Source organism: Equus caballus, chromosome 9 (genome assembly GCF_041296265.1).
Source record: "Equus caballus isolate H_3958 breed thoroughbred chromosome 9, TB-T2T, whole genome shotgun sequence".
Taxonomy (NCBI): Eukaryota; Metazoa; Chordata; class Mammalia; order Perissodactyla; family Equidae; genus Equus; species Equus caballus.
In genome coordinates, this window is record NC_091692.1 from 61,578,746 (window position 1) to 61,606,258 (window position 27,513).

A 27,513-nucleotide genomic window follows, 5' to 3' on the forward strand; every position below is an offset into this window, starting at 1 on the left:
AAACCCTTGGAGGATAGGACAGAGACAGTAGAATTAGACGGAGAGTGGGCTACATCTCAAAGTCCTGCAGGACTGTGAAGCATGATAGGAATTCATTTTATTTAAGGGAAGAGAGAAGAGAGGTGCTGCCCCTAATAAGGAAAAGAGTAATAGATGTGTGGTTTATACACGAAGACGAACTTTGCCTCCCTGGTTTTGCTAAGAACTAACCCTGTTTATCTGTGCATATGGGTAAACTACACAAACCAGGGTCTGAAATAGACAACAAACCCTGAGCTGAGGCAACTCGGAAGGAGGTTTAATGGTATCTCACAAGGTGCAGACTGACTCCATATGCCTATACAACGTACATAGATATGTAGGTTAAGATTCTGCTACAAACCAGGCAAGGTTTATTAAATATAAAGGGACTAAGCTTCTGTTTAAAGAGCCTAGAAAAGATTTAGACCCAAACCCTCATTTGTATTTGCAAGGCACACAAGCCACATTTCTGCCTTTTACAGAAGTACACTTGGGTGCATGTCAATAAACCCACACTCCAAAGGAAATAAGACTTTACTAGGAATCCTTTAAGAGAACATTTATTGCACCTCTCTATAGTGGCTTAAACTCATTTGCTACAGACTAGATTAAAAGACCATAATAAAATTTAACTACTGCACTTAGCATTGAGGGCTAGGGGGTTCAATGCCAAAATCTCTCTGTGTCTCTCCAAGTGACTGCAAATCTTGCTTCAGCAAACCAGCTGACCACTTCCCTAAGGATGTTTCCTATTTAAGGTGAAGCTGAGGAGCCCTTTCTTTAACCTAGGATTTTGGTTTCGTACTTCGTCTTTTTCAGGGGACTCTGATATCTATTATCTCATGATCATAACTGTCCTAGAAGTAGAGATTTGAAAGGGAGCTTTGGTCCCTGAAACCAGAATATCCATGGAACTTAATATGATCACCAGGGACTCAAGTTGAATGTAACATTGATGCAAATATTACTTTGTTATTTTTATTTCATTTTAGAACATTTGTAGTTTTGATTCCAATTTGAAATAGCTTAAGTTAGTTCAGTAAAAAGAATTTTTCAACTGAATTTGGTTTTAGAAAATTAGATTTTTTTAGGATTTTTATTCCAATTTCAGTTGTAAGCCTGTGGCAGCTGTGGATAGTTTGCTACCCAACATCCTTTCCTCCCTCCTAACAGAACCCTGATTTTGTTTGGGATGACAAAGTGCCCAGCTCCAGGCAAAGACTCATGCTCACTCTAAGCTGATCATGAATCCTGATCCTCTTTGCTAAATACTTGATTCCCAGACTCCCTTGCAGATAGGAGTGGTCATGTGACCCAGTTCTGGCCAATGAGACATAATGGAAAGTCTACTGGGAAGCTTCTAGGATAAAGCTTTTCCTTTCCAGATAAAAGAAATAGCTTTTATCTGCTTGGAAAAGATCAAGACAATGATTGGGATGCCAATCATCTCCAATATTCTTACTAAGTGAGATGATAAAAACCTGTATTGCCAAAGGGGTTGGCAAACAAATCTAGCACCTAACCTGTTTTTATAAATAAAGTTTTATTGGAGCACAGCTGTACCCACCTGTTTACGTATTGTCTGTGGCTGCTTTTGTGCTACAATGGAGGTGAGCAGTTGTGACAGAGACCGCGTTGACCTCAAAACCTAAAATATTTTCTATCTGGCCCTTTGAGAAAAAGTTAACCGACCCCTGATCTAGCCCCTGGTCCAAGCCACTGTTAGTTGAGTCTTCTGTTATGTGGTAACTAAATTCATTTCTAACTGATACGAAGGCCATAGTGACTAGTAAAATGAAATGAAACAGAAAACAAAAAAAATAAGAGCTATTATAGGCCAAAAGGAGAGTGCATAGCATACTCAAGTGCCCTGCTCTGCCTGGGTCAGCAGAATGCACTTTGTCCACCCCAGCAGCAAGACAGATTTCAGCACAGAAGGTTTTCATGCTCTGCCCTGAGAACTCACCTGTTTGGTGTAAATAACAAACCACTGCGAGCGACTATCCTTGCTATACTGAACTCTGAGCTCTAAGTTCTGGTTGAGAGTTCGCTGGGGCCCATCCATATCCAGCAGAGTCCCCTATAGAGGAAAAGATATTATTTGATACTCAACAGAAATTCAAGTGGCTATTATGTGCTGGGCAAAATATCAAAACAAGTCAGACTGTCCCTATTCCCAAGAAGCTACCAGTCTATGAGGAGTCATAAAAGTAATCACCAGAGTTTGATATATTAAGTGTTGTAAGGGAAGCAAACACAGGTCTATGGAAGTAAACAGGATGGGCACCTAACCCAGACGAGGAAGGTAAAGGGAGGCTTCCTGGAGCGGGTGCCTGAGCAGAAGAAGAAACTAGCCAAGTTTGTTGTGGTGGTCTTGTGGGGTTTTTTTGGGGGGTTAACTAGGGGGAGGAGGTGACAAGTGGTTCCTGGTAAAAGAAATAACAAGCGCAAAGGCACTGAGGCATGAGGGAACCCGACATGTTGGAGATGTGGCAAGGGATGGAGTGTAGCACAGGCTGCAAGGCACGCGGAGTGGTGAGAGGAGAGGCTTAGAGAAGCAGGGTGGGGCCAGGTCCTGAAAGCCTGGTAGGAACACCTGTGGTTTTGCTAGACAGCACCTATCCCTTGTTCTCCTAGTAATGGAGTCCAAATTCCCTTGGGAAAACCCTCCCTCTTCCACTGTGGCTACCTAGGCAAGACTATCAGGGAACTCTGCCCTGGGGGAGGGTGCAAACCCAAGCTCAGGCCAAGGGGACAAACACTCTCTGTCTCTCTCATGTGATTCCAGAGCAGGGAGACTGAAGGAACAAATCCTGAAAAAGAATTCCTGTTTCCTAGAAACCTTGAGCTCCTTTGGTTCCTGAACTTCCTAAGCCTCTGCTTCAGCTTCTCCTTTAAATAAGTGGGTTATTCCATATCCCTCCAAAAAAATCCCTTTTTTCACTAGAGCCAGAAGTGTTGGTTTCTATTGCTTGCCACCAAAGAGCCCTAACTGTTACAGGTTCTATAAGCTAAGTTAAGGAGTCTAGACTTTATCTTGAGGGAAATAGGCATTCATTAAAAGATTTTAAAAGCTGGATAATAACACAATTAGATTTATATTTTAGAAATACTGGTCTCACAGCATCCATGTAAAAAACAAAAAGGGAAACAGTTGCTTTCAGACATGAAACAGATGATTGTCAGCCCAGAGAGAAGGAAAACAAATGAGGTGAGTCCTACAATTACCCAGCTTACTGCCTGGAGGAGTTTCCAGGATGCTGCATAGAGGGGGGATCCCAAACGGAGCCCAGAGGACTTGCTGAGTTGAGGAGAAAGAGATAAAAGTCTGAAGAAGTTGAGGTTAGAATTTGTGGAGCAGAAGACTAAAGGTGAGGGCTTTATACAGAGAAAGCTTCAGACAGCTCCTTTCAAATCTTTGGCTGAATAACGATCTGTGCATGTGAGGCTGGGGAAAGAACCACTAAAAAGCAGTAGGTTGAACACTTCCAGGAGCTCACAAACCAGGCCGGAAAAAGCCTGTGTTTCTATCAACCAGAGTAGAGAGACCATTATAAACAAGACATTGGGAGAGTCCTAAGAATGGCATCTAATGAGTAAAGGACTAAATTAACACTAAAGACCTGCCTTAAGAAAGCTTAAAAGCAAGCCTAAAGAATTAAAACCAATCCCAAGTAACTTAATTGCACGCCAGAACAAAGTCTACTACTCTTTAAAAGAATAGTATTCAACAATGTAAAATTCACAATGTTCAGCATATCATAAAAAGTTACCTGGTATGCAAAGGAGGAGAAAATCATGCTGTGCAAACAGGAGAAAAATAATCAATAGAAACAGACCCAGAAATGACAGAGATGATGGACCAAAATGGAACTTCTAGAGATGAATAATGCAATACTAGAAATAAAAATACACTGGATGGAAGACACAACATATTAGACACGACAGAAGAAAAGACTGATGAACTTGAAATCATAGCAACAGAAACTACCCAAAATGAAGTACAGAGAGAAAAAATACTGAAATAAATAAAACCACAATGAAATACCACTTCACATCCACTAGGATGGCTGTAATTTTTTTAACAATCAGATAATAAAAAGTACTGGCAAGGATGTGGAGAAATCAGAAACCTCACACACTGCTGATGGAGATGCAAAAAGGAGCAGACACTTTGGAAAATAGCCCAGAAGTTCCTCACAAAGTTGAATAGAGTTACCACTATAGTAGAGTTACCAGAAATTCCACTCCTAGATATTTACCCAAGAGAAATGAAAACCTATGTCCACACAAAAACTTGTATACGAATGTTCACGACAGTATAATTCCTAACAGCTAAAAGGTAGAAACAACCCAAATGTCCATCACTGAATAAATGGATAAACAAATTTTGATATATCCACACAATGGAATATTACTTGACTATGAAAAGGAATAAAGTACTGATACATGCTACAACAAGGATGAACCTTGGAAATACTATGCTAAGTAAAAGAAGCCAGTCACAAAGACCACACAAGATTCCATTAATATGAAATGTTCAGAATAGGCAAATCTATAGAGACAGAAAGCAAATTAGTGGTTTCTTAGAGCTAGTGGGAATGGGAGAATAGAGAGGTGACAGCTAAAGGGCATGGGGCTTCTTTTTGGGTGATGAAAGTATTCTAAAATTGATCATGGTGATGGTTGCATAACTCTGTGAATATAGTAAATGTCATTAAATTGGGCACTTTATATGGGTGAATTGTATGGTATGTGAATTATATCTCCATAAAGCTGTTACAAAGGAAGAAAATGATTGTGTGGTATTGGCAGAGGGACAGATACATAGATCAGTGGAACAGAAGAGAGAATATAGAAATAGATCCATACAAATATGCCCAACTGATATGCCACAAATGTGCAAAAGCAATTCAATTGAGGAAAAAGTGCCTTTTCAACAAATGGTGCTGGAGTAATTGGACTCCACAGCCAAAAAATGGAACCTTGTTCTAAGTTTCACATCATATATGAAAATTAACTCAAAATGCATCAGGGACTTAAATGTATAACATATAACTAGAGACTCTTAGGAAAAAACCCTTAGAAAATTTCTTCAGAATAAAGGTTTGGTAAAGAACGCTTAGACTTAACATTATCGCACATCTATAAAAGGAAAATGGATGAATTAAGACTTCATCAAAATTAAAAACTTTTGCTCTGCAAAAGACCCTGTTAAGAGGATGAAAAACCACAGAGCGAGAGAAAATATTTGCAAACCACATATCCAACAAAGGACTAGTATCTAGAATATATTAAGTATTCTCAAAACTCAACAATAAGAAAGTGATCCATTAGAAAATGGGCAAAAGATATGAAAAGACATTTCACCAAAGAAGATATACAGATGGTAAATAAGCACATGAAAAGATAGTCAACATCATTAGCCACGAGGGAAATGCAAATTAAAATCACCATGAAATACCATTATAGATTTATCAGAATGACTAAAATAAAAAATAGCGACCACACCAAATGCTGACGAGGATGCAGAGAAACTGGGTCACTCACGTGTCATTGGTGAGAATGTAAACTGGTACAGCCACTCTTGAAAACAGTTTGGCAGTTTCTTAATAAACATGCGCTTCCATATGACCCAGCAATGACACTCGTGGGCATTTATCCCAGAGAAATAAGGATTTGTACTAAAAAATCTACATATGAATATTTATAGGAGCTTTATTCATAATAGCTAAAAAACTGGAAACAACCGGAAATCTTTCATTGAGTGAATGGTTACACATATTTTGGCTATTCCATACCGTGGAATACTGCTTAGCAATAAAAAGAAACAAACTACTGATACACACAACAATCTGGATGAATTTCCAAAGAATTATGCTCAGCAAAGAAAAGCCAATTCCAAAAGGTTACATACAGTATGATTCTATTTATGTAACATTTTTTAAGGTAATTAATTCTTTGCTTTTATTTACATTTTTATCTCCTAAATATGGTTGATTCTTATTATTCACAGTAGTCATGGTCTATAAAATCACCATAAACACTGCATTACTGAATATGGAATCATTTCCCCAAGGGAAATACAGGGTTAAGTTCCTTTAAAACTCTAGTCACAACATTTTCATCAACTGATCAATACACAATCTTGTTTTATGTGTGTTTCTGGTTTTTTTAAAAGTTTTATTGAGGCATAATTGATATACAAAAAACTGCACATATTTGATGTATACAATTTGAAGAGTTTGGATACATCCATGAAAGCATCACCACAATAGAGGTAATAAATAGACCCATCACCTCCAAAAGTTTTATATAACATTCCTGAAATGACACAATTGCAGAAACGGCAAACAGATTAGCGGTTGCAAGGAGTTAAGGATGGCTGAGGCAGGAGAAAGTGGGTTTAGCTATAAAAAGCAAGCACAAGGGGTCCTTGTGGTGATGGAAATGTGACTCTTGCTGGTGGTGATATTATATTACAGTTTTTGCAAGATGTAACAATTGGAGAAAGTGGGAAAAGAGTACACAGGATTTCTGTACCATTTTTTACAACTGCAAGTGGATCTGCAATTATATCAAAATAAAAAGTTAGAAAATAATTAACTATTTAAAGTAAAAATAATTATAATGTAACATGAGGCTTATATATATGTAGAAACAAAGTATGGCAACAAATATCACAAAAGACAGAAAGGGCAAATAGAAAAACACTGTTGTAAGGTTTTGACACTTTTTGTGAAGTGGTATAATTTTCTAAAGTAGACTGCAATAAATTAAAGATGTGTATTAAAAACTCTAAAGTAACCATGAATAAATAAAATAGGTATAGCTAAAAACCAAAAAACAATGGTGCAAATGAATGGAATCATAAAATAGTTAATCAAAAGAAGGCAGGAAAAGAGGGGAAAAACTGAGAAAACTCAAAGAAACAGACAAATCCAGTTATATTTGACTGTCATAATGTTCCTCTTCTCTCAATAACTGATAGAACAAAAGAGAGAAAATATATAAGGATATAGGAGATTTGAACACTATCAACTGCTTGATGTAATTGACATTTACAGAATACTCCACTAATAGTGGCAGAATACACATTCTTTACAAGTACACATGGAACATTTACCAAGAGAGACCAAATTTGGGGCCATAAAACAAATTCCCATAAGTTTAAAAGGACTGAAATCATATGATGTATTTTATCCGACCCCAAGGGGCAAAGAGTGGAGCAGGGAGAAGGGTTATGAGGCTACTGGATTTCATCCAGGCAGGTAATGTTGAGACAAGCTGTGAGGGTGAAGACAAAGGGAGAGTTTTGAGAGACAGCAGAGTTCTGGAATGGAGGAGTCCTCCTCAGCAATTAAACACGCAGGGAAAGAGAGAAAAGTCAGAGATAATTTCAAGATTACAGTTTGTCAATTGGGGGGGCGGGGTGGAAGTCCCATTTACCAGGATAGGGATCCCAGGAGGAAGAACCCTAGGATGGGCACGAGAGAGAAAAGATGAGTCTGGTTGGGGGAAAGGTTGAGTTTAAGATGTCTGTGAGTAACCTGGGAAGATGTCCAGAAGGCAGTAAGAGATACTGGACCTTTTGAAAAGGATCTAGGTAATTGATTTCAGAGAATATGTAGAGGAAACACCAGCATTTCAGGAGTGGTCAGAGGGAGAAGCAGCCCACAAAAACAGGGGAGGAAGCAGAGGGAGTTCTGAGAAGGAAGAAATGGTTGACAGCATCAAATGCCAGAGAAGTCTCTTACTAAGCTGGGTAAAACATCCCCATGGATTCCATGGATTTAATGGGGTGTCACAGTTGCTCTCATAGTGTTTGTCCTCTACTAATTAACCTCAGTTTCCCGTGTAAAGGGGATAATCCCAACTTAGCTCACTGAGTTATTCTGAGAATTAAATAATACATATGGCAGTGCCTTGCACAGCACTTGGTGCAAAGTAAGCACTCAATAAATCTGGTCATAAGGGTTTCTCTTAGGAGGAGACAGCAGTTTAGGTATGATGCCAGGGATCCTTAAGTACAGCTCTGCTGTCAGCATCCAGTTTCCAAGGGTGGAGATCTTGTCAGTACAGAGTACACATTAAGTGCTCAATAAATGGTAGCTATTTCTATATGCTGTTTCACTATGGCCACCCTTCAAGCCCTAGAGAAGCCTGTTGTTGGAACGTGGGAACATTGGTGTCTTTACTGCTATGAGTGGAGAACCTGTATCAGATAACAAATAGGTTTTACCACTAGATGATACTTACTGTGGCTCACATGCTAGTCCTCTCAAGGTACTGATTCAAATGGCAGATTTGTCTCTCTACTGCCAGCTTTGTCACCCAAGAACAACGGGATTTTTTTTTTTTTTTTTTAAAGATTTTATTTTTTTTCCTTTTTCTCCCCCTGGCCCCCCGGTACATAGTTGTATATTCTTCGTTGTGGGTCCTTCTAGTTGTGGCATGTGAGATGCTGCCTCAGCGTGGTCTGATGAGCAGTGCCATGTCCGCGCCCAGGATTCGAACCAACGAAACACTGGGCCGCCTGCAGCGGAGCACGCGAACTTAACCACTCGGCCACGGGGCCAGCCCCAAGAACAACGGGACTTTTAAATCATGGATGGAGACTTTAAATCATGGGTAAGGCAGTGCCAAGATACTCACAAGGAAAGTGATCTGCCAGGACTTCACTCTGTTCATCTGGAAAATGACATCCTGGGTCTGGTTATCAGGCAGGGTTATGCAGCAGCTGATCTCATCATTGCCAACGGAAACAATGGCCCCACAGCCCGGTTCTAGGTAGTCACAGGTACAAGGATCCAGCTGCACATATCCATAGTGCTGTACGTCCCGGGACAGCTCCAAAAACTGCTCCAAAGGAGGAGGCAAAGACCACTTACAGCAGATGACAATCTCATGGCAGAAGTCACTGCCATTCTAGAACACAGGGAATTGAGTTACAGTGAAAGTGGTCACTATGAATGAAGACAACGGCCCTTGTGTTCTCTGACAATAAGGCCTGGGGAAGTTCACGGTGTGTCCTGCCAGGGCAGGGACCATTTCCACCCCATTCACCATTGTGTCCTTGCTCCTGCTACAAGGCTTGGTACATAATGGGAATGAAAATATTTGATGCGTGAATGATGAATGAAGAAAAGAGCAGAGTGAATCAAATGAATGAGTAGATCTGATTCTATCACAACAGATAACAGCAAAATAAAATGTATACACTTAGAATGCTGTCTCTTAAAAAATTAAGCTGAGATCTCCATAAGAGGAAAGTAGTTCATTTTTATAGACTGCTTTATATGATGGTGGTATTAATTGTCAGAGAAAGAGATTTTGGAAATGGCAGTGAAATGAGAGTAAGAGTGAGTCTGCTTTTTAAGTAGAGCCCCAAGACAGTCTCAAAGTGCCAAGGCACACTTTTATGTGATGTTTAAGGTTTAGCTTTTCCCTCTGCTTCTGACGTGACTTAAGAACAGAGGACAGGGGCCGGCCCCGTGGCCAAGTGGTTAAGTTTGCGTGCTCCACTACGGTGTCCCAGGGTTTTGCTGGTTCAGATCCTGGGCGCAGACATGGTACCACTCATCAGGCCACGGTGAGGCGGCGTCCCAGGTAACCACAACTAGAAGGATCCACAACTAAAATATACAACTATATACGGGGGGGCATTTGGGGAGAAAAAGCAGAAAGAAAAAAAAAAAGAAGATTGGCCACAGTTGTTAGCTCAGGTACCAATCTTTAAAAAAGAATAGAGGACAGTTGTTTCACCGTGGTCCTGCCTGATGGTGTGTGAGATGTGTGCGCAGGAAAGGGAGTTCTCACTTTAACACATGGTTAAATCTGAAAGAAGACCACCCAGTGACAACCAGGCTCTTTCTTTCCTGCAGCAAGGTGACTCAGACCTTCCTTTCAGGCACCACATGAAGCGCTCTCTGATAAAGTAAAAAGTGCTGAGACATACGGGATGAGCGACAGCGGATTGTTGGTACATGGTGGCAGAGGTGTTCCAGGTTACTGTCCCTCCCAGCCACATGTTGTACCAGTTCATTGTACTGCGGCCCATACGTTCAACTTAGGAGATGCTTTAATGCCTTCTGTTGGGTCCGTGGGAAACATCAGAAATGACAGGCTGTGAGCAGATGCTACCTGTGTGGGGGTGGGGGCAGGGGCTGAGTAATCTTACCACAGAGTATACAGAGTAGTTTCATGATCTTGCTACAAAAGTTTCTTATTATAATAAATAAGTATATGGTATAAATCTTTAATTGTTTATTTTATTATTTAGTAAAACTTTAAGAAAAGTGTAATAAGTTTGGGCTGCAATGCTCTAAAAGAGATGAAAATATTTGTTTAATTAAAAGTTAAGCTCCATTTCTCAAGAAAGTTGGTGACAAATGTGACGCGCAAAATGCTTGATGGCATTTGTCATTCAACAAGGGGGTGTAGTGACGTTACTGACTACATGAAAACCAGGAGACAGAAATCTGCAAGGATTGTCTATCTGAAAATTAGTTCTTTTAAGAAGACTATAAACAATAATTTAACATGTTTAACTGAAGAAGGCATGTTTATATACTTTCATTTAGATCAGTGGTTAGCAAACTTTTCTGTAAAAGCCATATAGCAAATATTTTCGATTTTGCAGACATATAATCTCTATTAGAATTACTCACTTCTACCGCTCAAGCACAAAAGCTGCCTTAGACAATACATAAATGAATAAGCATGGCTGTGTACCAATAAAACTTTATTTGTAAAAAGAGTGGCCCATGGGTTATAGTTAGCCTATCTCTGATTGAGATCAAATGACTGCTCCTTTAAATTAATTTCACTCATCTCCAATTCCAAGTTTTCTTGGACATGAACGTAAAGTAAAGCAACAGTTGTTAATATGCTGGTTCCAGTAGCAGGAGAAGAACTTCACAAACACTGAAATAATGCTCGTTTTACATCAGAATTCTTAGATGCTTCAAGAGAAAATCAGTTAAATTGAATAATGGTTCAAATTTTTTCATCTAATTCATACACTCAAGACTACTATGACAAATAGTATGATAAAATCAGGTAAAATATTCATCATAGAAAATAAAATTTGTTTTTTGGAAAAAATACAAATTCAAATGTTGGTAGAGCATAGCGCATGGTAATAACAATATTCTTACTAAGTTATTAAATTAAGAAGTTTATAGAGCAGAAATATAGTTGGAATTTGTAATTGTATCTAAAGTACCAGCAATATTCTATCAAAATAGAAGATATAATTATCAAAATTTACAAATATACAGAGAAACTGAGCTCCAAAATTTATGTGACAAAGCTGTGGCAGTGGGGCTGGCCTGAGGGCATAGCAGTTAGGTTTATGCGCTCTGCTTCAGTGGTCTGGGGCTTGTGGGTTCAGATCCCGGGCAAGGACCTACACACCGCTCATCAAGCCATGCTGTGGCAGCATCTCACATACAGAGTGGAGGAAGACTGGCACAGATGTTAGCTCAGCGACAATCATCCTCAAGCAAAAAGAGTAAGATTGGCAACAAATCTTCCTCACCAAAAAAAAAAGCTATGGCAGAATAACCAAGGAGGAAAAATACTAAATCATAGCAGTACATGCTTTTTCCTTTTTCTTTGTTTTTTCTTTTCTTTTGTTGTAGCTCATCAATAAAATTCTCAAAAGATCACAGACTTTGAAGAATTACTTTCTATATCAACCTAAGTATAAACAAGTCCTCTAAATTTTGTTAGCTATTTCCTCAAAATCAATGAGTTAGTGGTGAACACTGGCAAAGTTTAAAGAACAAAAAAAGACAACACAATGAAGCAGAGGCCATTTCTTCCGTTTAAGTATGTCTTGCTTGTCAGACTCACATACACTGCTTAGGGACAGGGTGTGTGTGAGTTGGTACCACCTTTACAGAAGCTTTAAAAATGGGCAATTTAGAAATACCAAATCCTAAAGAACAATAGAACACGTACTCAAAGACAGAAGATATTGGCTGCAGTGTTCAGGGACCTGCAACCAGGAACCGTACCAGGTGTTGGGAACACACAGGGTTTGTATAAATTAGACACAGTCCTGGGCCTCACGGTGCTCGCTGCCAAAGTGATTTATAGCAGCAAAAGCTGGAACAATCTGACCTCCAATAATAGAAAATTGGTTAGCTAAATGACAATCATAAAATAGAATACTCTGTGGTCATTAAAAATAATACTGAGGGTCTATATTAATTGACTTGGCAAAGAACTCACATTACGTTATCTGTATTTTTTTAAATCTTTAAACAATAAGTCGTTATTAATTTTATAACCAGAAAAATCAATGAAGGTATTCTCATTTTTAAAAAGAGCCCCATTTTTAGTGCTTGGTGGGTTTATAAATTATAGAAACAGCTCAATTCCACTATGTTTAACTCCCTCCCAAGGGATTCCTCTTGGTGCAACATTTGACTCACCTGTGTCTGGCTGTCTTCTTTCTGGAGAGCCTCTAATTTCTGCCTCTGCGCAGGTGTGGGTTTGGTCCATCCCTTTTCAATGTCCTGTATTGCCTTAAAACAACATACACTGTAAAATTGACAAACTTAGCAGAAATGAATTAATCTGACAAAAGAACACTTCTGTATGAAAGGCTATACAGACCTACATAGACATACATAAGAATTTAGCACGTTATGAAGGTTACTTTTTAAATTAGTGGGTGTAGAAAGACATTGTTTAATGGTTTGGGGACAACTGGCAGCACTTAGGAAAGAAAATCAAGGTGCTCTTTCCCCATCCCACCCAATCAAATATTTAAAAGTAAAATTTTAAAAAGATTTAAAAGTAAAATGCCATAAAAGAATCAGAAGAAAATATAGATGAATATTTTTATCTGATCTTGAAGTAGGGAATATCTTTTTACAAAGACAAAATGTCACATAAAGGAATATACAATTACATGAAAACATAAAACTTCTGTACATAAAACCACCAAGAAAAAACTAAGAAGCAAATGGCAAAGCAGGGAAAATGAGTGCATCATATGAAACAAAGAATTAATATTTATGTAAAGCAAGAGGAAAACTGTAAACATCACTCATAGGAAAATGGATGAAGGGTATGTATTGGCAACTGACAGAAAGGAATTCCAAATGAAAAATATATGTTGAACCTCACTAGTAGTTAAAAAAAAAATTTTGCCACTCAACTTGGCAAAGACTAAAAAATATATAACATTCAGAGTTGGCAAGGGTTTAGTGGAATGGAAAGTTCCATATTGAACTGATGGGGTTTAAATTGGTACAACTTTATGCAGGTGGTTTGGCAATACAGATCTAAAACAACCCAAAGGAATGATAAACATAGACGTGGGGAAATGTATTGATAAGGCTATTACTACTATTGTTTGTAATATTGAAAAATTTAAACTCTTAATAGTGGCAAAACACAGGTATAGTGCTTACTATGTGTCAGGCAATGTTCTAATTGCTCTAAAACAAAAGTCAATCCTAACAGCTACCCTATGAAATAGGTGCTATTATGAAATGCCCCTAATTAGGTGATTGAGTTTGGGTACAACCAAATAATAGGTTAGGCTATCATTAAAAATTATATAGAATATTTAACATGGGAAAATTTTGTGATGTTTTGATACATAAAAAAAATTTCAAGTTACAAAATAAGGGCATAGTAGTAGACCCAACTTTTGTGAAATAAAAAAACATATAAAACAAAACACAAAAAAATTTTGCATGCATACTTATGAATCAAGGAAGTGGACTGCATAGAAATGAAAAATATAAGAAATAAACACACCAAAAAAGTTAAGCATTTATATGTATGACTGATTTGAGATTTGGGGTAACATTTACTTTTGTTTTTGAGCTCTTCTCTATTTGCAAATTTTCTATAAGATGAAAACAAATATTGCAATTTTTTAAAAAAATTAAGAGTGAATACATTGTTGGGCCTTGTCTGCTCAGGTTTGGGTAACTGCTACCAGCGAGTGGTCCCAAACTCCAAATTCATAATGGGTTTCTCAGTTCGTTTCCTACTCCACACTGCAGGTTTAAGCAGAAAAACACTGGGCTCAGAGGCAGAAATCACCTGAGGACAACTGCCCCCTGGATGGCCCAAGCTCTAAGCTCCTTCTTCTGTGTCTTCCCTTCTCCTCCTGGCACCCTGCCTTCCTTCCCCTTTGTCTGGCCTGGCCCCAGGGGAGGCTCTGGCATTAGCTGTCCATCTCATTAGCTGCATACACTTAGCCTGTGCTACTTCGATTTATCATGCTTTAAACAAGTTTCCCATTGGTCCCTAGTCAGACTGTTAACCCCTCAAACGTTGGCCCTGTGCCCTTCACCTCAGTGCATCTTGTCCAACGTCTTACATACAGCAAATACTCAATAATTCTGCCAATTACCAGGCGCTTATTTACACCTTAGTCTGAATGTAAGTCTATGTGTTACATCCCTCAGTGATATTAGCAGGTTATGCCTTATCTCCAAGAGGAGAATAAATTTTTGACATTGCTGTTTAGATGGGGTGAAAAGGAGATGGGTTTAGAGAGAAGAAAAATAACTAATAGTTGTTGAGAACCTGTTTTAGATAGGTTTTCTCTGACTTTTTCCAAACTATTCTGTGGGATAGGAACATTACCCCCATTTTACGGATGGGTAAATTGAAGCTCAGAGAAGTTATGACTTTCAAGACAACCCAGCAAGTTACTGTCAAGAGTTGGATTAAAAACTGGATCTGACCACTACACCAAACCCTCCTACCCTCGCCCCAGCCACTGAATTCTTAGCATGTAGGCAGCTACCCACCCCAGACTTTCTCCTGGTCACCAACTGTTCTCAAAATTGAATCTAGATACTATACCAGATAGTGTCTGTCTAGATACCAGAATGGAATCAACATGGACATGAGGAATTAAACACCTTTCTCCTTCCTGAATTCTACGTGATGTTAGAGTCCTGTAAGGACTGTTAGCACAGGGCAACAATATCAAAGAGAAAGCATAGCCAAATAAGGAAGATAAACAGCAATCCTGGCAGTAACTACTAACTAACACATCATTCATCACTAGGACATCCAGGGCTCTCAAACACAGAGATTTAAATGTCCTGCAGCAGAGGTAACATAACTCTTTTTGTTTCACTACTTTTTAAAAGATTTGACCCTGATTGTGGGTTCACAAGTCACCACTCAAATACATTATATACAATATGTTGCTTCAGACCATGAGAGAGTCATGTTTAGACAAACGTCTCTACTCAGTTATATGGTTCCCTGAAGACTAGCTGATGGAGACTTATGCAGAGTCTAATTTTTAAAATGGAGTGAAATCATATAAGCCATGGTTTTCATGAGCTTCAATCACACATACTCTGGCACCCTCTGCAGAGGATACAGCGGTGAGAAATGGAGAGAACTCTTTAAACAAGGCATTGACCACTCAGCTCCAGCCAGCTGAGACACAGCTGAGCAAGGCCAGGCCTGTGTGAGCAGGCTGGGCTCCCTGCATAAGGGCACTGGGGAATGGGGGTATTAGGAGGCTAATGGTCAGCCCAGGCTCCCCTCACCAAGCCACGGGCCCTGACGTGGGGCTACAGCCACCTGGAGGAAGGGTACCTTTTTCTAATTTTCACAAAGTAACCATACAGGCCAGTCATGGCCCAGATGAAATGCAGGCCCAGAAGTGACAGAGCTTCATTATTTTTGAGAAAATCCAGAAATTTATATTTTAACATGAGATCCTCCATTTTGTTAATGTCACTCAAATTTTAAAGAAGAAAGGAAACACACTGTGGGAGTCTACTTGGCTCCTGGGATATCATTGGGCACATGTGCTTTAGAAAAATCAAAAGGGTCTCCCCTAATAGTTAATTATGATGGCACTGTTATTGATCAGAAGAACCCATAAGAACTTTTTGCAATAACTTTATAAAAGGATGACTGCTTCTCACTCACTCATATATCCTAAGCACCAGGACACAGTCTACCTTTGGCTGTTCTGAATATAGTAAGGGAGATGAGTATTTACAATGCTGAGTGAGAAGTGTCATAACAGAGGGTATAAAAAAATACCATGGGAGCAGAGAGGGAGGGAGGCATTTTCTTTTGGGGGAGCCAAGGAAAGCTTCCCAAAGGAAGCAGCAACTGTGGTCCTGACCCTCCTGCTGACCTTGAGCCCCCATTTGACTTCTCGGCACCTCTGCTTGGATTCAGGGAATAATGATGATGCTGATGATGATAGTGGCACAGATTATTATGACATCAAGTACAATTTTTTGAAGACTTTGCCAGGCAAAAAGCTAAGACTTGAATAACAGTTTATAAAGCTGGGAGAAAACTTACAGACTGTCCAACCTCATTGCTTAACAGGGGGACATGTAGTTGTAGTTCCAGGATGAAATGGCTGGCCCGAGTTACACAGAGAGTGAGCCAGTGGCACAGCAAGGGACAGAATGCATTTCTGAAACTGCAATTCAGTGTGCTTTCCATGAAGCCATCTTTTTTCCGGCTATAAGCAGAGGAAATACCATCCATTTTTCTCTGGTTTATAACTCCTTAATGAAGACAGATAGAAATCATATTATGATGCTGGCAGTTCCTACCTCTTAACACACTATAACCTGGAAACCATGCCATAAGACTCTATATCCCACAGGAGCAATATTAGGATTAGGGACGCATTCTCAATCAAGGATATGATATCAAATAAACCAGACACAACTACTAACGTATCATAACAGCAAGGAGACGATTGCAGTGAGCCTTAGCAAATGTGTAAAATGGTATATTATGTTCCAACTCATATAACACAGGGGTAAGTACACTGAACACGATTATACATGGATCAAAGTATGATACGAAATGAACTCAAAACTATATTCTAGCCATAAAGGTAGTGAACACTAAACATTTAAGAAGTGACATTTTGATTTGCCTCCTTGGAATTTAGAAAAGCTTTGTGGACATGATACATTAGATGGTCTTGGTCTCTTTAAGAGTCCCCTAGGGTGGAAACGGCATTAAGGTTGTGACTCCTCATCTGACAATCTGGCTGCTGGAGCCCATTGTGTCTGCTCAGTCATGCATCCAGGTTCTCGGCCTTGTGCTGAAAAAGCCAAGGTCCCTTCGTGGGGCTGGTGGTATATGGGGGAGATACATGTATAAATGATGCTCTATTTTGACAAAGTAAAGATATCATTGATTCTAAGATACCATGATTTTGTGTGACACTAAGAAAAAACATTGCTAATTCGATTATGACACAGTGCCTCATGACAGTCCCATACAGTGCATGAACCACTCATGCCAGTGTCTCCCGGCTGGTTATTGCTTTCATTTCTTCTGAGGCATTTGGCGATCTCTCCTGCCTCCAGCTGCACCTTTTGCATATATCTTGGTATAAAATAGAGCAGTTTCCTCTCTCCAGGCACATAAAACACCTGGTTATTGCTTTGCAAGAAAATATGGAACTGTGGTCAGTTCTTCAAAGACGAACATTTGCTTTTCTAATATAAAAGGGAACCCTGCTACTCTGTCTTTGCCTTTCCATGTTACTAACTCCCGCTCCATGCAGAATCATAGTGTACACTTTCTCAAGTCGTTTTAATAATAATTAGACTCAACACACATAATATATTAACAACACACATAATTCAACTAAAGAGAAAACAATAGGAACAGCTATGTATCAGTTTGCTGTGCTGCATAGCAAACCATTCCAAAAACGAAGACTTGCTTAAAACAATACAATTAAAGCAATGAAATTGCTTAAGACAAAAACAAAAATAAGTAAGCCAAACCATCAAAATCCATCCTTTTTCTTTTCGCTACACCTGCAGTACTACAGCAGGTTCTATTAACGTTTCCTTGGCCCCTTGAAAAGCCCAGTAAAAGCAATGACTGACCCAACACTTCTCCCCTCTCTTCAATTCCTCCCCTCAGTTTATGAAAAGTTACAGAGGGTAGCAGCTTAGAATCACACTCCATTAAAAGCCACCAGTAATAAGTTTTGTTAAATCCCTTTCTACATCTTCTACCTCCAAGCCTACTCGATCCTTTATCAGCAAACTTTCTGTTTCTTCTTAAAAGTGTGCATGGTACCAACTGCCTTACAGAGTTATTATGAAGTTTAAATTAAACAATGCATTTAAAACAATTAGTACAATGTCAAGCCCACCGCGGGACTTAATGCAACATTGTGTCAGGAAGAATTCTAGTTTCTGGGGATACAGCAGCGAACAAACACACACCTGCTTCCACGGAGAAATCATTCTAGTATGGAGAGAGAAAGCAAACAAATTTTTCAAAATACATATACACCCATATACAAACACACATGCGCACGTGCGCACGCACACACACACATAATGTCAAGCAGTGGAAATGTTAAGGAGAAAATAAAGCAAGTGCACCAGGATTTGGGGTTTAGTCTGAGCGAGATGGACAGCCTTGGAAGGGTTTGAACAGGGCAAGGATCGGACCTGCCACTCTGCAGTTGCTTGAGAACAGACTGTGGGATATTCTCAGCAAATTCCTTCAAAGAAGTTTTCTGCCTCCCAGAACTGTCAAGCCAGGCCTGGGAAAGGATCAGGCCTCCGACAAGGCTGGCTTGTGAGGGTAAGCCCTGGCAGGGAGCTGGTGAAGCAGGCAGAACTGAGGTGGAGGTAACTAGAGGTGTATCATGGAGGCGGCATCTGCAGACCACTCCACTGCTTACCAGAATCTTCACCACTGAATAGGGAAAGGAAAAGAGGCCAAACTCTAAATTTACTTTTATGGGGGGTGGGGGCTAGGGCTAGACAGGACCAACTACATGATTTGCAGGGTCAATGCAAAATGAAAACGTGGGGTCCCTTGTTCAAAAATTATTAAAAATTTCAAGATGCAATGGCAGAGCGTTAAATAAGGCTTAGGCCCTTCTGAGCACTGGCCCCAGTGCAGCTGCACAGGCCACTTGCCAGTGACGGTGGCCCTGGGGGCGGGTAGGCTGCTTGTTGGCTCAAGGAAAAAGAAAATTATGCTAAAATGAGATTTAGGGACTAAGTGTGACTTTAAGTTATCAGAGAGATCCTTTCTAGGCTCATGTAAACTAGATGGCTCATGTAAAGCTAGATGATGGAGTGTCAGCTGCAAATATAGAGAGTGATTGTTAAAATGGAGGTAGAATGCTTTTTTTTCCTCTAAACTCCTCTACTTTTAAAATTTCTTTTACTGTGGTAAAATATATATAACACTTATCATTTTAACCATTCCTAAGTGTACAATCCAGCAGCAGTAAAAACATTTACAATGTTGTGTAACCATCACCACTATCTATGCCTAAGACTTTTTCGTCACCCCTAGCAAAAATTCAGTACTCATTATACAGAATTCCTCTGCCCTCCTGCCCCTAGTAACCTCTATTCTACTTTCTGTCCCTATCAATGTGCCTCTTCTAGATAAGGAGGTAGAATTCTTAACTATGACCAATTTTTTGAAAGTTTCAAACCCGAATGGCCTATAATATACGGTGTTCCGATAGTCCCTGGTCACCCTCACCTGCATATAGATCAAATCTACAGCTGCTCTGCAGTCCATCAGCATGGAGTCGAGGGACGGATCCATGTACCTGTGTAATTCAGGAGCATTAAGTTAATTCACATGACACAGCTAATGGCACACCTGTGAGCATGTGCTCTCTGAAGTGGGGCCCTCTACGCTATGAATCAAGGCCCCTTTCCTAACAAAGTCACACTCCTCTACTTGCCTAGCCTTCCATTTGTCCCTCCAGCTCTTCTGTTTCCTGTTTTCTTTATACCGTAAGCTCTTGCCTGGTGGGCTCTGAGAGTCAAGATGTAAACAAATAAAGCTTTAGGGGAATGGTCTGCAGCCCTGTTCACTCTCAGCCCCACTCTTGGTCACCAAGCCCTGCATGCCCTTCCCCCACCCCACAATACTTAGCACTTTCATCTGCCCCATACCCAAGTCACCCCCACCTCTTGCCTGAGCTGCTCCAGTAACCTCCTCACCAGGATTTCTGTCTCAGTCGTGTTCCCTCCATCCCACATTCCAATGTTCTAACCAGAGTGGTTTTTCCCGAGTAACCTTTCAGACTCTTGTAGTCCAGGAGTTAGATCACTTTCCCTGCTTACTTCCCAGGCCCTTCATGGGACACCGCTGCTTTCATTTCCAGTTCCATCTCTTACCTCTCTTCCTTCCTCCATACTCTACATTCCAACCATGTTTTATCTCCTCCCCCTCTGCCTGGAAGACCATCTCCTTCCCTGACTTATCCACCTCTCCTGCAAGCCTCATCCTCATGTCCCCTCCTCTGGGCCCTCCTCCCCAAGGCTGTGTTAGCAGCCCATCCTCTCTGCTTCCTAGCACCTGAGTTTATCCTCCCCACTGCTCTGATCGAGTGGACCTTGATACCAGGTGTGAAGACCCCTGAGCCCAGGGGCTGGGTCCCATTCAGAGTTGCCCCTCTGGGCCTTGGCAAAGCGACTTGCAAATAGCAGGGCTCCATATCTGTCTAACAGATCCAGAATAACTAGGAAGAACGGAAATTACAGTTACTATATAAGGACAGTACTATATAAGCTAAGAATTGACAGAAACAGTCAGGAAAGGGAGCCCTATGGTTGTCTCTTACCCATCTGAAGGCAGAGGTACACAGAATCACTACATTCAGAAGTGTAAGGTTAACAGACTGATGGAACTAGCTTAGACTAGGAAAAGGATAAAACTGTAGCTTGAAGTTCAACTTCAGGGGGGGAGGCAACTGATGCATTCCTATTTACATTCCATTTAGCTATTTTATTCATGACCCCAGGGGCCCCTGTATTGCAAAGAATAGCAACTGTTACATCAGAGTTAGACAGCCCCCAGGGCAGGCACCCTCTGGTCTGGAAGGAACCTTATCATCATCAGAGAGATGTACCAGGGAATTCACAGACAGAAAATTCCTAAAACTCCGACTAGGACTCACTGTAAGGCCTCACCTACTGGAAAGCCCACAGCTCTTGACAGTCAAGTTAGCCTCCCCGCTCCCACCCAGTAAGACCTCACTCTGGAAAGAGGACTAGGCACCTGTGGGATCCTATTCCAGGCTCCCCTCTTCTGGTGACCTGATCTTCAGCTCTAGCAATCAAAGTGGGACTTCCTTTCTCCCCAGTTCCCATGAGTGAAGGCAACCTGCCTGGCTCTGAGATGCTGGCTTGTAATGGGGTAGACATTTTATCTTGCACCTATGATCTAGAATTTATCTATTTAATGAAGACATAGGCAAAGCCCAATTTCCAAGTCAAGCTTCAAAATGAGGGACAGAATCCTCATCTCCCCTTTGATCTCAAGTTTTCTGGAGAGCTCATGTGCAAAACAGTCTAAGCCCCAGAGAATTTTTCTGTTGTTACTATTATAATTGATATAACAAGAATAAACATGACCAAAATTTATTGAGCATATGGGATTACTTTATTCAACTCTCACTAATTTTATGAGAGAGACTCTATTATTATTATTCCTACTTTACAGATAAAGAAACTGAGGCTTAGAGAGCTTGAATAACTCAGGTAAGGTTTTTAGCTAAACTCTGAGAGAGGTGGGACTTAGATTTACATACGCTGATCTGGAGAACAACCACACCTAGCCAACTTGTTAGACTAAGCAGCTTCCAGAACAGCTACTCTCTAAACTCTCAGAAAGAACTGCGTCCTCTTCCCTTCTCAGGATTCCAGGCCACAGGTTTTGACCATTTCTCAGAATACTTTTGAATAGCAGTACATGAACTTCTAGGCTTGCTGGGAATATCCTCGCAAAATTCAAAGCTACAGACTGGAGCTCCAACCAGGCATCACCAGGTCAAGATAACGACTATTCCTAGATTTCAAAATGCCTTTTCTTTTAAGCTCCTGTGCTCAGATTACAGAATAACTGGGCTGGGAGGCAGTGAACCAAAGAAGCAATCCAACACAGCCATGGTCATAAACACTGGGAACTACAGGCTATAGGATGGGTGGGGTGGGGCGGGGGGCATGTCCTGCTTCTTGTTATTTCCTGTTTGTTTGCTCCCCAAAGGGCCCCTTGTTTCTGGGGGAAAATGCTAGTATGTTCTGCAGAGACCTTGTATCCTATCAATCTAGGAATATGGTGGGCGCTGGTAAACAAGCATTTATTGTTGGAGTCCTTAGGAATGAAGCCAAATACTGAGAATTCAAATTCTCTGCAAATTGGCTGAGTCCACTCTTTGCCTTTAGGGAATACCACAGTTCAACAGATGAATCAGACTTGCTTGTAATCATCAACAAATTTCTTCAATTACTAGATTAGAAATCCATTCCAAAGCAAACCCATGGCCAGTAATTCCTCACCACTACCTGCTTCAATCTCCATCACCAACCCCGACAAAACCTTGTTTTTCAAGCTTTACTTTCATGGTCACCATCCTCATGATAACGTCCCATGAGTATTTACTTGAGACCAGTGAAAGTCATCTTCAACATCCTCTTCTTTAGGACAAATATTCTGGTTCATTCTCCCCCCATCTCTTCTTCATTGCTTTCCTCTTAACCTCCCTGAAGCTCCTGATCTCTCTCTAGCTGTCGGACTGTGTGTCAGACATGGAGAGACTGTCAAGGTCTGATCAGCAACAGTAAGATATCTTCAAATATCTACTGTCACAATAAATGCAACTCACCACTTCCTAAGTCCAACCTTACAGTTTGCCTCTTCAGAACTTCGAAGACTAACATAAGGGAGTTCAAAGTCTGCCAATTTTTTCACAACTAGAGAAAGAGGAAAGTGAGTCTTACTGTTTGAAACAGCACAAATAGCGGTTTGTACAGAGACTTTAAAATGAAAATAAAGCATTACTATTGGAAAGAATAACATCAAAATAATAATATTCACTTGCATTTGTATGTAATTTTTAACTTTCTGAAGTTCATTCAAAAAATAAATAGCATTTGATCCTCATAGAACACCAGCAACTTGAGTAGAGGATATTTTACAGAGTGATACAGATGAAGAAACTGAGGTTCAGAGAGGTCCAGTACCTTCACCAGCATACCACAGTTCCTAATGGCCAAGTCAACACACAAACCCCTTAACTTCCAACTCAAAACCACCTCCCCACAGCTTCTTAAGAACATATGTAAACTACTTTGAGATAATTGATACCATTTCACAACTAAAAAAACTTGTAATACCTAGAAATGCACTGTAGAGAAAAAAAGCTATGTGAAGTGTACTTTCACCTTTCATCTTTCACTATCTCATTATATCTTTTTCTTTTTAAGAATCTAAGAACTTATTTATATCATCCACATTTTATAGCAAACATTCCTTAACAAGGAGACATGATGCTGTAATGGGATGTACTGATGCCTGGAGTCTAGCACTCCATTCACAGGGGGTTGGGCATGGCTGGTGGTCAGCAGCCAGGGCACAAGGTAAAGGGGAGATGGACATCAGGATTGGGACTAGTGCACGCACAAGAGGAAGCACAGTTACTGGAAAGACCTGCTGCCTTGCTCCTGACCATGCCACCTCTCTGGAGCTGCTCGCCCCCAGCTCACCCTGAACACAGACGCAACCTGCATTCCCTGAACTTTTGATCCAGTTGCTGAGGACAGTAGTAGGGACCACACACTAGGGAGTTCCCCTGGGGGGTGACCAGCCCCCTAGCTGTTACTCCTGCATTTCCTGGGCTGAGCACCTGCCCATACCTGCCCACCCCATCTCCTGGCTGCCCTAGGTTCTTTCTCTCCTTCTTACCAGAGAACTTGCCTTCCTTGCAAAACTGAATGAGAAATAGGCCGAAGTAGCCCAGGAGCTCCCGACACAGTCCAATTTCGTGTGACACCATCTTTAATCAAAGACAAAAAGGAGGAGTGGGAGTTAGGAGTGTCTACCATGCTTACTGTGACATACAGAATTTGAAATTGCCCATAAACATCAGTAAAAAGTGCTTTAATGGGCTAGTGGACATTAAATGTTTTCCAAATCTAAAAATAGTACATACCCATTTTAGAAAATCTAGAAATTAAAAAAAATTAGAGTGAAAAAAATCAGTCCCAACACGGTGGATATAAACTGGCCTCAGCTGAGGCTGGTTGTCCCATCTTGGATGCGGACGTGCCTCCCCGATCATTTTGGTCTTTATTGTCCACTGGAGGGCAGCAGTCATTCTCCATGGACATCCGTCCTTCTGTAAATCTGCCCCTGGGCCCACATATTCATTTACTTTCCTCTGGGCTGGATTACCAGATATTGGGAAAAGGGACACTCCCCACTGCTTGGCCGGCACATAAAGGTGTACGAGCTACTGTCCGCCTTCCACCCTCCCAGGCCTTCTCTAATGTCTCCTATGACGATCAAGACTAATTTATTTGGCTTTTGCTCAGGGAAACTTCAGATCCCAAGCGCTGGCTGCTCTCACTTCATGTTCTTCTGTGCGCTCTGCACCAAATGGCTTTCATTTCAACACCAATGGTTTTGTTATTACCAATGGGTCATGAGCTTGTAACCTCACAACATTTGTATCCATTCACCTTTCCTTAGCAGGAACTTCCACCTACCACAGACCCTCTCCCTCTCTACCACCCAGCCCAACCCCTCTTTATGACTGCGCTCCTGAGTGATGTCTTTGCACGCCTGGTCTGAATTCGCTAGATCACCTCTGTTCACACGTGAGGATTCGCCTTTACAGCACTTTAATAACCTCTTCAAGTCTCAAGGTAGCAGTTGTACAAATACCAGGCTCAAAGGAGTACTTTTCTTGTCAGAGAGCTATAAATTACCTCGTGAAACAGTCTCATTAGGTGGATGGTATGGTTGAGCATTCTCAGCATGGCTTTAAAAATAAAGAAGAGCCTGGGAACTTTTCACAACTTTTATTCGATGCTTATCCCCATTCCCATTCTTTCTACCTCACTCTCCTCTCCATGCCCTTGTAAAAAACCCCAAACCAAAACACAGGGCTGTGGGTGTGGGTGAGTGTGTGGTGGTAGGGAACAGATTGTAGAGACATCTTTTCCTAGAGTAAACATCACCTGTGTCCACTCAAATGCAATCTCTCTCTTCTCTGACTTATTCTGTGAAAACAGCAAGCTTACATGCCAAGGCAGAGAGAGGAGGCGGACAAGGGAGGAGAAGCCTTTGTATTTACAAAGACACAAATACAAACACCTTCTTTTGAGAGAAAGACACAATACTATTTCATTCTTAGCAAATGTTAACGATGCTTCAAACACAAACACCACCAATAAAACTACATTAGCACAAATCTATAAAAAACAAAGAAGAGATTTTGGCTTGTTGCTTGTCTTGAAAGAGCCCAGCAGGATGGGGGTAAGGTGGACAAGAGAAGCAAAGTGAGAGCGGTGGTGAGTTGCTTGAGAAGATACAATGATTTTTGATTACAAAATTTAAATTACATTTTTATGCAAGCTAGAGAATTTCCAAGCCCCTGGAAGGGAATTCACGTCTCTGTCTGGCCAAGTACTCACTTTACCTCTTACGGAAACTCTACCACTTGGAGGGTAGAACCTCCAGGTACACTTAGCTGATGCTAACAATATCAGTGTTGTGGGTTTGAATTCCTCACAAGCCAATGAGGGAAAGAGGGAAAGTACATTTTTCTACGATACAAATGTACCTCATTAAATTTATCCTGTTAGTTACAAGGGGACCTGCACAAAACACATGGTATTGAAGAACCCTAGACTTACCGCCCTACTCAATTCAGCACTCCCTCTGGTATCAATACCAACACCAATAAGGATAAATAACCATAACCACCACTGTTGATGGAACATGAGTTACTTATATAACTACTTAGACATTGTCTTGAAAGGTTAAATAACTTACCCAAACTCACACAGCTATGACATGGCAATGCTGTCACTTGAATCCAGGACTTGTCCTAAACCCAGCAGAGAGGAGCCCCAAACTTCACCAGCAGCCAACTTCAGCTGCAGAAATGTCTAGCTTGGCCAGTGAGCCAGTGTGTGAAAAATATGTCAATAATGATGTCGTCAGGCAGGCAGGTGCCCTCCAGTTCTTCACAGGCCTAACCATCTCCAAATTACCTAACAGCCAGAAGGTGCAGCCCTGAGTTACTTGCCTGGACCCAGAGATACCCAAGTTGTAGCCCCTCCCTCACTTTTCCTGTCCGTCCCCTCCTTCATTTACGTAACTGTCTCCTATTCTGTAGGTCCCAGGAGGGCAAGTGAGGGAGCCATGTTTTTGTGTTTTGTTTTCGTATAAATCCCCTCAAGCATTAAGCATCAAGGGCATTTGATGCTTTTGAGAAAGATCATTCTGGAAATCAGCACAGGAAGATTGGAAGCAGAGAGACTAGTTTCGGGGCTGCTGTAGAAATCTGGCTGGGAAATGAGGAGGGCTCGAACTAGGGGAATGAGGACGAAGAGGAGGAAATAGGGAGAAGGGGATGATAGGAGAGAGACTTGGGATACAGTGTCTGTAGGACTGGGAGGAGGGGGGAGGAGGAGGAGCCCAGGATAACTTCTCAATGGCCTCAGCAACTAGGTGGCTGCTGATACCATTCAACCAGGTCAGCAGCACAGGAGCCAAGAAAAAGTTAGGGTGGGGTGTGTGCAGTGAGTTCACCAGGAAGAAAGGTCAAAAATAATCATTCTTGGGCAAGGCCAAGACCTAAAGAAGGGGCGTTTCCTAATCCAGGTGCTGCTTCTGAGGCCAGGAGGGCACATAGGGCTTGAATCTCCAGGGTGAGAAGAGGAGCCAGGACGCAGGGAGGGAGCTCCTCCCCGTGGCCTCAGGTGAAGGCAGGCTCCAGAGCAGGGAGCCCCACAGAGAGCACTTCGTTGGCTTCCAGCTTAGAAGGCGTCAGATATCACCACCCCAGCGAAGGAATTTTCTGTCCTTGAAAAGGTCCTAGAAACTTTCTGACCTCCTCCTGTTTATAACTTTTTATTCTTCCTAGTATGTTTCTCTGGAGGATTAAAACTAAAGCCCTCCAAAGGAAAGGGGCCCGGGAGCTGACCTTCGGGAGCAATGCGTGGGTGTGAGAAGACAGTGTCCCCTCTGCAGCCCAGCTCAGGGGGAGGAAAGGCCTGAGGGGCAGAGCTGATGGCCACATCTGAAAGAGAGGGTGCTTTCTGGGTCTCATCCTTAAAGTCCTCAGAGAATTGACTAAAGCTCAGGTCTGGCCCCTGGACCCAGAATTAGACCGCTGGGGCCTTGGTTTCAGGGGTCTTCCCTGTGTGAAGGAGGGGCGACTCTTTCAGCCTTTGAGAAATCCTCTATCCCTCTCTGCCAGAACCTGTCATTAGCTCCCCTGGGTACTGCTGTTCCAGACTCATCTGGGCCCTACCCTCCTTCCTGCTCCCAACTGTGGGGCATCCCATAACAAAGCATTCTGCATATTTCCAGGGCACATCCCGGGCTGAGTCCTAGGGAACTGACAGCTGCCTTAAGAAGGACCTGGAAAGTTGACGCCCAAGGGGGAGTAAAACCAAAGAGGCCCCAAGGATTGGTTGCAGCTCAGATTCC

General features: G+C 41.3%; 1 protein-coding gene across 2 annotated transcripts in view; it reads right to left on the reverse strand.

Annotated features, from left to right (window-relative positions):
- The window catches only part of SNX31 (sorting nexin 31), a 67,358-nt gene that overhangs the window by 12,154 nt on the left and 27,691 nt on the right, over positions 1-27,513 (reverse strand). The window contains exons 6-11 of one of the 2 annotated variants that reach the window (XM_070222419.1): positions 23,755-23,845; positions 22,676-22,763; positions 19,540-19,609; positions 12,465-12,557; positions 8,677-8,880; positions 1,988-2,101 (exon numbers count right to left, since the gene is read on the reverse strand). In XM_070222419.1, coding sequence (XP_070078520.1) covers positions 1,988-2,101; positions 8,677-8,880; positions 12,465-12,557; positions 19,540-19,609; positions 22,676-22,763; positions 23,755-23,845 — 660 coding nt within the window. Of the gene's footprint in view, positions 1-1,987; positions 2,102-8,676; positions 8,950-12,464; positions 12,558-19,539; positions 19,610-22,675; positions 22,764-23,754; positions 23,846-27,513 lie in introns of both variants that reach the window. The other variant, XM_070222421.1, reaches the window with a different exon arrangement.